The sequence below is a fragment of the Perognathus longimembris genome, chromosome 12 (assembly GCF_023159225.1).
Source record: "Perognathus longimembris pacificus isolate PPM17 chromosome 12, ASM2315922v1, whole genome shotgun sequence".
NCBI lineage: Eukaryota > Metazoa > Chordata > Mammalia > Rodentia > Heteromyidae > Perognathus > Perognathus longimembris.
Window position 1 is genome coordinate 58,447,256 of NC_063172.1, and position 13,592 is coordinate 58,460,847.

Here is a 13,592-nt window from a genome sequence, read left to right on the forward strand (position 1 = left end):
AAAGGATACAAAGACAAACGACTCCAAAAGCAATACTTGCAAAACCATTTGGTGTAAACCAACTGAACAACTCATGGGGGGAGAGGGAAAGGGTGAGGGGGGAGGGAGGAATGAGGGAGGAGTAACAAACAGTACAAGAAATGTACCCAAGGCCTAACGTATGAAACTGTAACCTCTCTGTACATCACTTTGACAATAAATAAGAAAATAAAAAAAGAAATAAATACAAGAGGGTATCTAGGGAATCTTTTGTAGAAAAGGAGCCCGGCATGAATCCTGGCATTCTAGCTCATAGAATAACAAATGTAGACCCTATGACAGGAGTATGCCTGGTATGTTCCCAGGGCAGCAAAGAAGCAAGCAGGCTAGAGAGTCAGCTAACAAGAAAGGCACGGGACAGAGGTCAGAGGAGTAATGGAATCCAGATGGTGAAGGGACCTGGAGGCCACAATACAGAGAGCCATCTGCTTTCTATCATAACCTCCTCTATGAACAATGTGCAGAGGGTGCTAAAGAGTATAGCAAGCTACAGGGAAGGAGGAGGGAGGTATGTTGGGATGTACAAAAATAAAATAAAATAAAACCAAACAGAAGGAATAAAATCATAACGTAGCTGATAACTGGGCAATGAGAAAATAAAGAAGAACTTGAATAAAAATTAAAGCAATTTACAATTATATAGTAAAATTGCTATTTAAGATACATAATTGCATTTGTACATATCGGTAGAAATTTTTTAATTTTCAAAACAGAAAATCATGTGCTGGGCCAGTGGCTAAGAGGATCTGCAGACATGAGGATCATAGTTGGAAACTAGCCTGGGCAGGAAAGCCTGTGAAATTCTTATCTTCAAGTATCTTTAAAACAGTCAGATGTGAAGCTGTGGCTCAAGTGCTAGTATAATAGTCTTGAGAAGAAAGCAACAAAAAGAAAACGAAGAAAAACACCTCAGTGACAGTGCCCAGGCCTTGAGTTCAACCTCCAGGACAGGCATCAGAAAAAAGAAAAGAAAATCGTGTAAGCTAATAACAAAAATTAAACTATCTGGAAATAAAGTTTATGCGAGACATATGAAGAGAATTAAACTTCTTTAAAAGGCACTAACACAAATCTACATAAAGGGAAAGCTTAATTTTAATAGAAAGACTTAAAAGATGTCAATTCTCCCATAATGAACTACAGATTTACTGAAACTCTAATCAAAATACTCTTAGGTTTTTGTTTTTCAAATTTAAAAAGCCATTCCAAAATTTACATGGTGCAGAAAAAAAAAACAACAAAAAACAAAAAACAAGGAAAGTCACCATATTTTTAAATAAGGGAAAAATATGCAGATATCAAGACTTTTATCTTATAGTAATCTGGATTCAGAATAAGATACATCAGATGAATTAATTCCGTAATAACATCAAAAGAAACTAATAATAAATGAGTCTCAGAAAAGCTGAAGCACTTCATAAATCTTGGGCAGTGTAGGTTACAAAAATAACAATACCTTGTCTGACTAGCAACAGACAGAACTTAATTTGAGAGATCACTGAGAATCAAGAAGAAAAATGGAGCAAGACAAGAACATTAACAGTTACACAGTCTATTGTGCAACTTCTTTTTAAAACCTACTACTACTACCATCTACCAATAAGAAAATCCATAACCCACCAGGGTATACAGCCTTTGCTAAATTCAAAAGGTGCAAGTATTTCCTTAACCCTTTTCAACTAACAATGCATAGAAAATGAATAAGTCCTGAAAAATCTATTTGCCAATTTTAAGTACATGTGCATAACACCTATGGGGGGAAAAAGTTAAGCTATCATATATTCTTATTTAGCCCTCAACAATGTACTGACTCATTGACTCATTGATTCAACACCTATTTTATGAGGACCATACACTAAACTCTTTGGGGCACTAAAATACATTAATGAACAAAACAAAAATTTCTTCCTTTCCAGAGCTTCCCTTCTCAATCAACCAACTTGCCTCTTCTTACATCAGATCATGTCACTCCAAGTTAAAAGTATTCCAATGGTTCTCATTAGGAGGATAAAATCCAGACTCCTTATCATCATCTATACATGATCTGATGCCAGGAACAACTATTCAGCACCTCTCTATCTGCAAACTTATTTCCTACACTCCAGACTTACCATTGGCCTCAAAGGTATTTTTTTGTACCCTTCTCACATACACATTCCACTCCCCAGGTTTCTCTATCTTAGAGTACGTCTTATCACCCAGATCTTAGTTCAAACGACAGTATCTCCTATGGTCTTCCTTGACTACAAAGGGTAAAAGTAGGGCCTCCAGAAGGTCTTCCCATGTTTTCTTTTTCCAAGCCTGCAATACCTAAAATGATCTTATTGGTTTACATGTTATATACTTTGATCATCTATATCAGTTCTCCAAAACAGTTGGATTACTGAAAATTTTCTTCATTACTATAACCCTCAATCATACTGTATATACCAAAGTAGATGTTCAGTAAAAAATCTCCTTTCCCTCTCCCTCCCTCTCTCAAGTTTGCTTACTACTTGAACCACACCTCCAGCCCAGATTTTTGCTGTTATTTTTGAAGGTGAATCTTCTCCACAATCTGCTTCTACCATTTACTCTGCTTCCCTTATGCTAAAGGCCTATCTATCTTTCAAAGACCTCAACAGGGAAAGTCAGTGTAAGAAATCAACTGCAACCTCACAGAAAGCCTACATTACATCCACTTATAGACAACAGTCTCAACAAATCACCATCTTTCTTTATACTTGTCTTGCCCATTTCCAAAGGAGCCCAATGGCAGTAATGAAAAATAAGGCTTTTAGATTTTTGCAGGGTAACATGAAAAGCTTGTAGAAATCAGAAAACTGCAAAATGAGCTTAAGTTCTACTAATACTAATACATATGCCTCATTTTGGACCTATGTATGGGAGCTGTCGAAACCTCCTGTATTCCTTTCTTAATTTGTAAACATACCATGTAGAATCTTTTTTTTTTTTTTCTTTTTTGCCAGTCCTGGGCCTTGGACTCAGGGCCTGAGCACTGTCCCTGGCTTCCTTTTGCTCAAGGCTAGCACTCTGCCACTTGAGCCACAGCACCACTTCTGGCTGTTTTTTATTCATGTGGTGCTGGGGAATCGAACCCAGGTCTTCATGTATACGAGGCAAGCACTCTTGCCACTAGGCCATATTCCCAGGATCTCTTTAACTTGTCTCCTGTCTATGCATACCTACTGCTCACATTCCAGTTTGCTTTTCCCTTCTGAGCACATGGTGAACTGTTTTCTCTACCTTCTTTGCAGTCAGAGACACATGACAAAGGATCTAGATAATGAAATGTGGACAGAAAATGTGAAATATGGACAAAATGTGGATGCACATCCTGGATAAGGCTGAGATCAATTCTTTAATCTTTCCTCTTCCTTGCCATGAACAAGATCAATGGGGTCATACTGTCACTGCATGCAGGCAGCTATTCTGGAGTGTGTCAGGATTTCAAGACTTGTGGACTGTTGCTTTAGTTCTGCCTACTCAGTCTTTGTGTGCTAATGGATTTTCCCTTTAATGTAAAGTAAATATTCCTAAACAGCTTAAAAGCAAGAAGAAATGCACACAAGTAATTCAAGTTAGTTTGATTCTCTTATTCCTAATTTAACTATAGAGTAACAATTTGGGTGGGCGGGGGGGGGAGCGGGGAGGTTACGTCACTTACAAGTTGGAAACTAAGGAAAATACATGAAAATAAGAAAAAAAACATAAAATGTTAGGTGCAGGTTTGAAGAGGAAAGGAAGCACAGCTTAAAGAAGGCATTATTAGGTATGAGGACAGGTAGAAGAGAAGCCTTTAATTTTGAAAATGAAAAAAAAAAGTTTCATATGTATGTTAAACCAAACCTAAGCACACACAATAATCAACTTACTGAATACCAAGGTTATCTATTTAAGTATTTTATTGACCATTTTTTTGGTTGTGGGGCTTGAACTCAGGGCCTGAGTGCTGTCCCTGAGCTCTATTAGTTCTCAATACTAGAGCTCTACATCACTGTGAGCCTCAGTTCCACTTCATTTTTGAGTGGTAATTGGAGATAAGAGTCTCACATGGGACTTTTTTGCTCAAGCTGGCTTCCAACCTCGGTCCTTGGATCTTAGCCTCCTGAGTAGCTAGGATTACAGGTGTGAGCTACCAGCACCTGACTTATTTATTTTTCATTTTTATTTTTTTGTCAGTCATGGGGTTTGAACTCAGGGCCTTCGCGCTGTCCCTGAGCTAGTTACTTAAGGCTACCACTTTTACCACTTTGAGCCACAGTGCCCATTCCGGTTTTCTGGTGATTGATTGGAGATAGAGTCTCACAGACTTTCCTGCCTGAGCTGGCTTTGAATCAGCCTCCTGAGTAGCTAGGATTACAGGCGTGACCCACCAGAGGCCAACTAGTATTTTAGTTACTAGGTGTACATATGTAAATATGGATGTACTTATACACATGTGTTTTAGGTAAAGTTGTTTCTCAGACTTCAGAAAGGGGCTTCAAACACAATGCTATCAGTGTAATTCAGTTGGTTTGAGACTGAAGGACTTCAACACTACAAATCATTATTTACTAACATATTTTCTGAAATAACCTCTACCTCTTACAGTACCTGTCACATAATAGATGTGATGGTTAATTTTATGGCAGTTATACTAGATCAAGGGGTACCCAGATATTTGGCTATGCATTATTTCTGGAAGTGTCTATGAGTGTATCTCTGGAAATTAGTATTTCAATCAGTGAAATCAGTAGTTGGTCCTGCCTGACTTGAGTAGGCTTCAAACAATCCTTGGAAGAGCTCAATAAATCAGAAGGGAAAAGGAAATCCTCATTCTTCTGCCTGACTGCTAAGCCATCAGTCTTCTCTGGCCCTCTGCCTCACATACACCACTGGCTCTGTGTTGTCATGCCTTCAGACTTGGGATGGATCAACCATACAACCAGCTTTCCTGGGTCTTCAACTTGTACACTGTCGACTGTGACTTCTCAGTCTCTCTACTCCTGACAAGCCAATCATTCATAATAAATCTCTAGTAGTTGTTTCTCAGGAGAATCCCAACCAATAGAGAAGACATTTTGTAACTATTTCATAAGTGCACAAACATCTCTCCATCTGTAGTATTTTATTTTCATCTTTTCAGAAGTTTTTTATTATCAACCACGTATTTCTCAAACATATGCCTATAGCAAATGAACATACTCTGTCTCATTATCTTAAAAACAAATACCATATACCATACATGCACAAAAACATTACCAACTTCCTTAGAAGTCAAATTTCTTAAAGGACGTCTTTACATAATGTTTCTATTCCTTTCCCCCTTTTCAATTTTGTTTCCTCCACATCACGCTCCCAAGGAAAGCTTTCACAAAGATAGCCAATGACACGTATACAGAACTTTAACAAAGAGATTAATCATTGATTTCCTGTGTTCAAATTAGGCATAAAAGTAAAATTGAGTATAGTCCTTAACACTAAGTGAGCATTTAATGAACATTGGCTGCTATTATTCTTGGTAAATGATGCTTTTGGTCTTCATTATCCTTCCTTGGTCCTAGGCATTGATTTTCCCCTATCCCATATATGCTCTTCCTAAGCAATCCTGTCCAAACTAGTTTCTATTAGCATGGCACCACAGATGACTCCAGAACTGTACTTCCAATTTAGAGGTCTCTTGACAACCTTATACTTACATATATTCAGTTACCTCTTTAACCTCTCCCCTGGACACACCAGACATCTCTAACACAACACAAGCCTAAAATGACCCTCATAACCTACCCCCCCATCCTGTCATCACCACACCCTCCTTTTTCTTTTTAGTTTTTGGTGCTAAGCCAATACTACCACTGAACTACACTTCCAGCCAAAAGCGCTTATGTTTTTTAAAGACCCCTTTCTAATGCAACTCTTTTTCCCTTTACCAGATCTTACCTACAAACACAATCTTAGTTTGAAGAACACGATCTCTCACCTAAAGAAATCTCTTTAGCCTACCAATATCCACATTTCTTCCTCCAAACTATCCCCAAGCACATGCACTTAGACCTTCCATTCCTTCAAAACTCCATAGTTATGCGTACACTTTTGTTATTCCTCGTAAACTGCTTATATTCAGAATCAAGATGGGGGCGAGTGTAATAATTCTTAATGAATCACAGTGAGCCTATGGTGGTTTTCTAGGTGTGCAATCTTTGCAAATTGGTTAGCCTTTCCAAACTCTCAATTCCATTATCTGCAAAACAAAGGCTACAGAGCTGGGAATGTGGCTTGGTGGTAGAGTGCTTGCCTAGCATGCATGAAACCCTGGGTTCAATTCCTCAGCACCACATAAGCAGAAAAAGCCAGGAGTGGTGCTGTGGCTCAAGAGGTAGAGTGCTAGCCGTGAGCAAAAAGAAGCCAAGGACAGTGCGCTCAGGCCGAGTTCAAGCCCCAGGACTGGCAAAAACAACAACTTAACCTACATTGTTCTGCAGATCAATTAATAATGACATTAATAAGTTTAGTTACTTGCTAAAAGCTTAACTTTCCCCACTTGAGTTTGGTCTTCTCTCACTAGTCTTAGTCTCCTTCATCTCCAGATACCTAAAGAACAGAGTATGGCATATTACAGGCCTCAAGAAAAATCAGCTTAAGTCTGGCTTCTTTTTGGTATGCCAGTATTAAAGATCAAATTGAAACTCCTTGAAGCTTGGAATAAGATCTAGACCACAATCTACCTTCCTAATCATTTCCACTGCATTACTTGAATTTGTTATGCTACCACCTCTCTTGGGAGTGCTCCTATGAACTAGGGTGTGTGTGTGTGTGTGTGTGTGTGTGTGTGTGTGTGTGTGTGTATAGAGTGCTTATGTCTGTACCAACTAAGAGTTATCTTGATTTTACAGAAGAGAAAGCAGTTAAATGGCCAGGGTGTGTGTGTGTGTGTGTGTGTGTGTGTGTGTGTGTGTGTGTGTGTGTGTGTGTGTGTGTGTGTATAGAGTGCTTATGTCTGTACCAACTAAGAGTTATCTTGATTTTACAGAAGAGAAAGCAGTTAAATGGCCAGGGTGTGTGTGTGTGTGTGTGTGTGTGTGTGTGTGTGTGTGTGTGTGTGTGTGTGTGTGTGTGTGTGTGTGTGTGTGTGTGTGTGTGTGTGTGTGTGTGTGTGTGTGTGTGTGTGTGTGTGTGTGTGTGTGTGTGTGTGTGTGTGTGTGTGTGTGTGTGTGTGTGTGTGTGTGTGTGTGTGTGTGTGTATAGAGTGCTTATGTCTGTACCAACTAAGAGTTATCTTGATTTTACAGAAGAGAAAGCAGTTAAATGGCCAGGACCTACGCTGGTAACTAGACAGGACACAAACAAATGTATTCTCTGTGCCGTACTAGTGTTTCCTAACTGTCCAGCCATCACTTCAGTTGAAAAAGATGAGTTAAACTCCCATCCCACAAACCAAGAAAGGTACTGCCCCAACTTTCTGCTACCAACTATGCTTTATCCTTAAGTAAGTCACTGTCAAAAACACAACCTGAAGGCAGAATCCCTGTAAATGGAGTCCTGTACATATCAAATAAAAGCAGTAATCTTAAATTTGTTCTGTTACTACAAATCCAGGCCACAAAACTACCTTCACCCTTCAGTTTCATCATTTATCCACAAGGGCATACAGGGACCATGTCATAAAAATGGCTACAGTTACTACTACTTTGATCTCAAGCATTCTCAATGCTTAGGAATAAGAGACCAGCTGCCCTGAAGGTACTCCCAAGACCAGACTTGAGAAAGACTGGGAAATCCAAGGTCAAATTTGACTTTTCTTGGGGCAGTATAGACTTCTCTTGAAGTCCATCTGGGCATCAACTGACAAATCGGGCCACATTAATTCTCTTTTATAAAGGTTGTATTATGCATTCTGGTATGTTTTCTCTCTATACACTTGATGCTAACTAAGATTCAATCCCTGGCTGTGACAGTCAAAAATTTCTCTAGACATTGCCAAAACTGCCCCCTAGTATTCTGCCTGGTATATCTTTTACTGATGAAGGACTATTAATTGGTGAAGCTCAGACTTTCAGACATCAAAGTAGTGAGAGGAAATAGACATCTCTCATTGTATAGAACATGTTTTGTTGCAAGAGTAGTTGTGGTTTCTCAATGGTCATTTCCCATTATGACATAAACTAAGTGGAATATGGTTAAGTTTCTTCACAAAGCCTTTGAGGTGAGGCTCCCAAAACAACTAGGCATTCAATGTTGTGCATCTGGTCATTAGGGAGAGGAGGAAAAAGAGAAAAAGAATCTGAGTATCTACTTAAGAGGGCTGCAACATGTGGCCTCTAGTCTAATAAAAAGAGGGTAGAAGAAGCTAGGCCAACATGATGCCACCCCTACTCTGCCACTAAAATCAAACATAACTTCCTCTAATCAAAACTCAACCTGAACACTAAAGATGCACACTCAAACATTCAAACAAGAAGTCATTTCTTATTTTGGTAGAGATTTTAAATCTGCAAATCTCAAACTTTATGTTTAATAAAATGCTATGCACTATCTTTGGCACCTATTTTCTTGTTCGCTATTGAGTTATAAAGCTCAAAGTACATGCATACATACACGAAGACACACACTTTGCTTGCTAAAATGCAGTATTTGTACCTTTAAGCTTCTATAGCTGTATGTGCCTCCAGCTCACTCCCAGGAAGTTATAGTACAACTTTCAAGTAGTCTTCATATGGTCTAGCTAAAATGAACATACGAGTTATTAAAGTAGGTAGACGGTAAAGGAGAACATCACACGATATTCAGGCAGGAGAGAAAGTATATTCCCGAACGGTGGGCCTGTGGCCAAGGTGTTGCATGGCTAGAGAGAGGGGGCAACCCCCCTTATCTAGGGCAGGGGCAGGGAGGTGTGGCCAGCTGGATTAGGATGTGACCTCGGGGAAGCGGGGAGTAACTGCCTCCAGGTATTTGGGTTACTCAGGTAACTGGGTGGAGACAATCAGGTGGGGGGCATCTGCATGGGGCCCTCAGGAGTGGACCTTACAATGAAGAGCTAGCTAGCCAACTTATGCTGTGGAGACTGGATTTTTAGGCACTTCACGCTTTCCCATTTGATTGGGGGGGGGAGAGATTGCCTTTTTTTTTTTTTTAAATAGTTCTGGGGTTGAACTCAGGGCTAGGCAAGGGCTTTATCGTTTAAGCCACACCAGTAGGCCACTGTTTGCTTTAGTTACTTTTCAGATAGAGTCTTGTACTTTTTGCCAGGGCTGTTGGGCCAAGATCCTCCTATCCTCCTCACAGCTACCAATACAGGCAACTATACTCAGATATATCCTATCTGTAAAGTGAGCATCAATTTTACTTCAAGTTGCTGGAATGATCAAATGTAGCCAGTATCCAGGCACCTAGAATATACTGTTAGATGCAAACAAAGGTAGGAATTATTTGTGATGGTAAAGCAGAGTAAAGAAAGAGTGAAGATACACAAGTGTTTTGTTTGAAAAGACATCTGAAAAAAATCTGTTAATGTCAATCACATCTGGTATGTTTCATGGAAAAAAATAATGAAAAAGAAGGGGGAGGGGAAGCAAAAGGACCAAAGAGTGAAGAAAGAAGGGCAGAATTCAAGACTAGAAGGGTTGCACACAACAAAATTCTACAAGGACAATAGTCTCCTAATCTTCCTAGAACAATAAAAGGTCAGATACACTCCACAGAAGCTTGAGTTTTCTAATCACTCTTTATTTAACAAAATTCCACTGGAAACAATTTTTCTTTCTAGTAGCTAAACCGACTAGTAGGTAACACATCTGCATAAGCTTTTGCTACATTATGTTAAACTCTTCCTCCCAACTACAATCCTTTAAAAAAATCTTTAAAGTACATTCCACTCAAGGACAATTCCACGGAAATGATGAATTCCAGAAATATTAATAACAGATTCAAAATGTCTGGATTTCCTTAAGAAAATGTCAACTCCTCCAGAAACCAAAGAGAAGGTAAATGTTATTTAATTTACATTCTCTGATGTAAACAGAGATCTTCAATCAAGTGCGAGGCGGGGATACGTGGCTGCAATGAAGTGGCTGGGAAGCACATTTCCAGATGCTTCCTTTTGGGGTCCCAACCACACGCCTTTAAGGAGGTCTTAATTAAGAAGACCCTGACCCCAAAGGCTCTGTAGACGACCATTTCTGCAGTAAGATTCCTTACAGTTCTTCACCCCGTTCCTTCCTAATGAAAGCACAGCAGAGCCCACCCAGGCCTGCAGGATTCTTGTCCATCCCCTTCCTTTACTTACCCAACAACCTGGCGCGATCCATTTTTTTCCTCAGCCTTTTTAGGCATCAAATCCCACCCGAAAGCCAGAACTCACAGTCCTGGGTAGTCATGGCTGACGCACAACACCAAGTTGATTCTCCAGAGCAGCACGGGCCTGGCCACTGGGGCGTCGTTGAAATCTTTATCCAGCTCTTCCACTAAGTTATACTTGCATGACCTTGCACAAATGTAATAGCTGGGGAGCCCCCTCCCGCGGCAGGGGCGCGATCCCGGGGTCCCCCTCCACCCCCCCCCCGCGCCCCTCGCCGGGCCCCGCACCCACCTGCACGCTGGGGAAGGCGGTCTTGAGCAGGTAGAACATCTTGCGGTTGGACAGCACGTCGCCGCTGGTCATCTTGTCGTCGGCTCCCTCGCGCGTCTTCCCCTTGGACTTCTCGTGGAGGACATTGCTCTCGCGAACGCGCCGCACCTCGTCGCCGCCGCGCACCGCCGCCAGCACCGACACCGCCAGCATCTCGCGCAAGTCCACCACGGCGCCCGCCTCGGCCGCGCCCGCGGGCCCCGCCGCGCCCAGCTCGCCGCCGCCCAGGCCGAAGAGGCTGAAGCGGCCGGCCAGGAAGCCCGAGTAGAGGTGGTAGAGCACGCCGAGCCCCAGCAGGCAGAACACGGCCACCCCCAGCGGGGACAGGCGGATGCCCATGGGGGCCATGGTGCGTGCGGGAGGCCGGGCGCTCCGGGCGGTGGCCCGCTCAGGCCTCCCCGCGCCCGCCGCCGCCGCCGCCGCCGCCGCCGCCGCCGCGCTCCGGGCCGGTGCCGCGTGCGCTTACGCCGGCGCCCGCTCCCCGGCGGCCGCGCGCCCCATCGCTCCCTCCGGGAGCCGCACCCCCAAGACCTCGGTCGCCCGTCCCCGCGCGCCCCGACTCCCCGGGGCAACGCGGTCCCGAACGCTCCCCGGCGAGTCGGACTTCCACGTTAGCCGACGGCCGGGAGGTGAAAGGGGAGCGTGGGTGTGTATCCGGGTTACGCAGGGGGCGGGGCGGGGGCGGGGCAAGCCTCGCACCTTCCCCAGGCGGGGGCGTGGCCGATCCCACGCTCCTCCCCCAGGCCGGGGCGGGACCGCCGCCCACGGCTCCTCCCCCGGGGCGGGGCCTATCCCACGGCACCTCCCCCGAGCCCCTCACGCTTTCCCCCCTAGGGGCGGGGCCGATCCCACGGCTCCTCCCCCGGGGCGTGGCCTCCTTACGCTCCACTCCCGGGCTGGGGCCGGGCGGGCTCCCGCCTCTCCCCCCCACCCACTGTACTCTTGCAGGGCTGAAGGCAGGTCTTCCCTTGCGTGGCCTGCTGTTCGGGTTTTCCGAGCAGTGCTGTGGGCTTCGAGCTGCAGCCCACGCAGGAAACAGTGCGGAGGCCCGTGGAGGCTTTTTACTTTGCTAGCCTGCTTGTAACCTAACCGCCTCTGTGTGTGTGTGTGTGTGTGTGTGTGTGTGTGTGTGTGTGTATTTTCCCTTTGCCTTGACCTACCAGAAAAAAAAAAATCCAAGAATAAACAGGAAATTGAAAAGGCATACCTTGATCCTGTAACCTAACCACCTGTGTCTGTGTAGATTTTTCCTGTTTGCCTCCACCCGCCAGAATAAATCATCCTCTAAAAAACTGGAAAAGCATACCTTGATCTGTGCAAACTCACCAGACTTTTCTCACTTTCAAAGATCGTGTAGTACTTCCCTCCTCCTAGAGATGGAGAGGAGGGCAGAATGGCTTACCGAAGTCCACTTGCTTTTTAAAGGTTGTCCGAGTCAGTAAATGCCCACCAAGTGTGCCACAAATAGAGACATATTCCCCAGAAGTAATAGCCGTCTATCGTCCCACTAATCTTATTAATTTACTGAATATTTATTAAATTTGAATAAGCTGTAAGTATTTGTAGGGCTTAGCTTATTAACAATTTCATTCTTAAATGTTAAAACATTTATATACAATTAACAAAATGAAGCCCAATGTATTGTTTATCACTTTTGAAACATTTAAGTAAGCTTTAACATTAACCTCCTTAAAAATTGCAAGTACAGTCTGCTATAAGCTATACCCTACGCTCAAGTGTGGGTCAGTAATTTAGTTCTCCTAATAAACTCTATTCTGCCTGAAAAAAATGCAACTACACGGAAGTTCTGAATATCCATTGCTAAGCTGTATTTGTATAGCCTGATCTTCATACTTCCTTATAAATTGGGAAATCTCTAGAATTTGCATATATTCATACAGATAAAATCAACATTGAGGGGGCTGGGAATGTGGCTTACTGGTAGAGTACTTGCCTAGCATGCATGAAGCCCTGGGTTCAATTCCTGGTAACTGGCACACCTAGAGACAGTTACCTCCTCCTTCTCTGAGGTCAGATCTAATCCACCTGGCCATATCTCCCACCTTTTCCTATACAATCTGGTTCAACACAGTCCCTGCTCTCTTCCCTTTTCTCTCTTGCTCTCTTTCTGTCTTTTTCTCTTCTTCCTTCCCCTCTGTCTCCCCATTCCTCCATCTTGTGCATGCAGGCCAACAGTCCCCCCCAATAAACTTCTTTCCGCCTGAACCCTGTGGCGGGTTTCCTTTCCTTTCTGGTGAACCTTCCAATCTCCACATGTTGCAGAATAAAACCTGCAATATTCCAGATGCAGAGGATTATAAAAATATAGACAAAAAAAGTGAAAGAAAGTAGCAGATATTTGGTTGCACATGCCTATAATCCTAGCTATTCAGGAGGCTGATATATAAGGATCAGGAGATTCAAACCCTGCCTGAGCAGGAAAGTGGAAGACTCTTATCTCCAACTAACCACCAGAAAACCAGAAGTAGAGCTGTGGCTCAAAGTGGTAGAGAGCAATCCTGGAAGGTAAAAACTCAGGGACAGTGTCCAGGCCCTGAGTTCAAGCCCCAGGACCAACAAATTAAATAAATAAATGAAAAGAAGTGGGAGGTAGAGTTTACTATATCCAGTTGCACTTGTGTATCTTTCTCTAATTACATTCAGAATGTTCTTTCCACCTCCACGGAAATGCCAACTAGCATGGAGACATGGAGCAGACATGCCTTTAATATAAAAGGCTCTTGCTATTGGCTCTTAATAAATGAGCAAAAGAGGTAGACAGACATGAATGAATTCTGACTCTTCAGAATGCTAGCATGAAAATGACAAAGAAAGTTGAACTACTTCAGATTAAGTGGTCCTAGGGGATATGCATGTTACCTTATTCATTTTAGATGCTAACGTCTCTCTTCATATTCAAGAAAAGAACCAAGTATACCTGGGACCA

General features: G+C 42.9%; 1 protein-coding gene across 2 annotated transcripts in view; it reads right to left on the bottom strand.

Moving 5' to 3' along the window:
* The window catches only part of Bpnt2 (3'(2'), 5'-bisphosphate nucleotidase 2), a 30,460-nt gene extending 19,179 nt beyond the window's left edge, over window positions 1-11,281 (bottom strand). Inside the window, exons 1-2 of one of the 2 annotated variants that reach the window (XM_048358474.1) lie at window positions 11,095-11,281; window positions 10,607-11,061 (exon numbers count right to left, since the gene is read on the bottom strand). In XM_048358474.1, coding sequence (XP_048214431.1) covers window positions 10,607-10,993 — 387 coding nt within the window. In that variant the 5' untranslated portion in view covers window positions 10,994-11,061; window positions 11,095-11,281. Of the gene's footprint in view, window positions 1-10,606; window positions 11,062-11,090 lie in introns of both variants that reach the window. The other variant, XM_048358473.1, reaches the window with a different exon arrangement.
* Window positions 11,282-13,592: the final 2,311 nt, after the last annotated feature.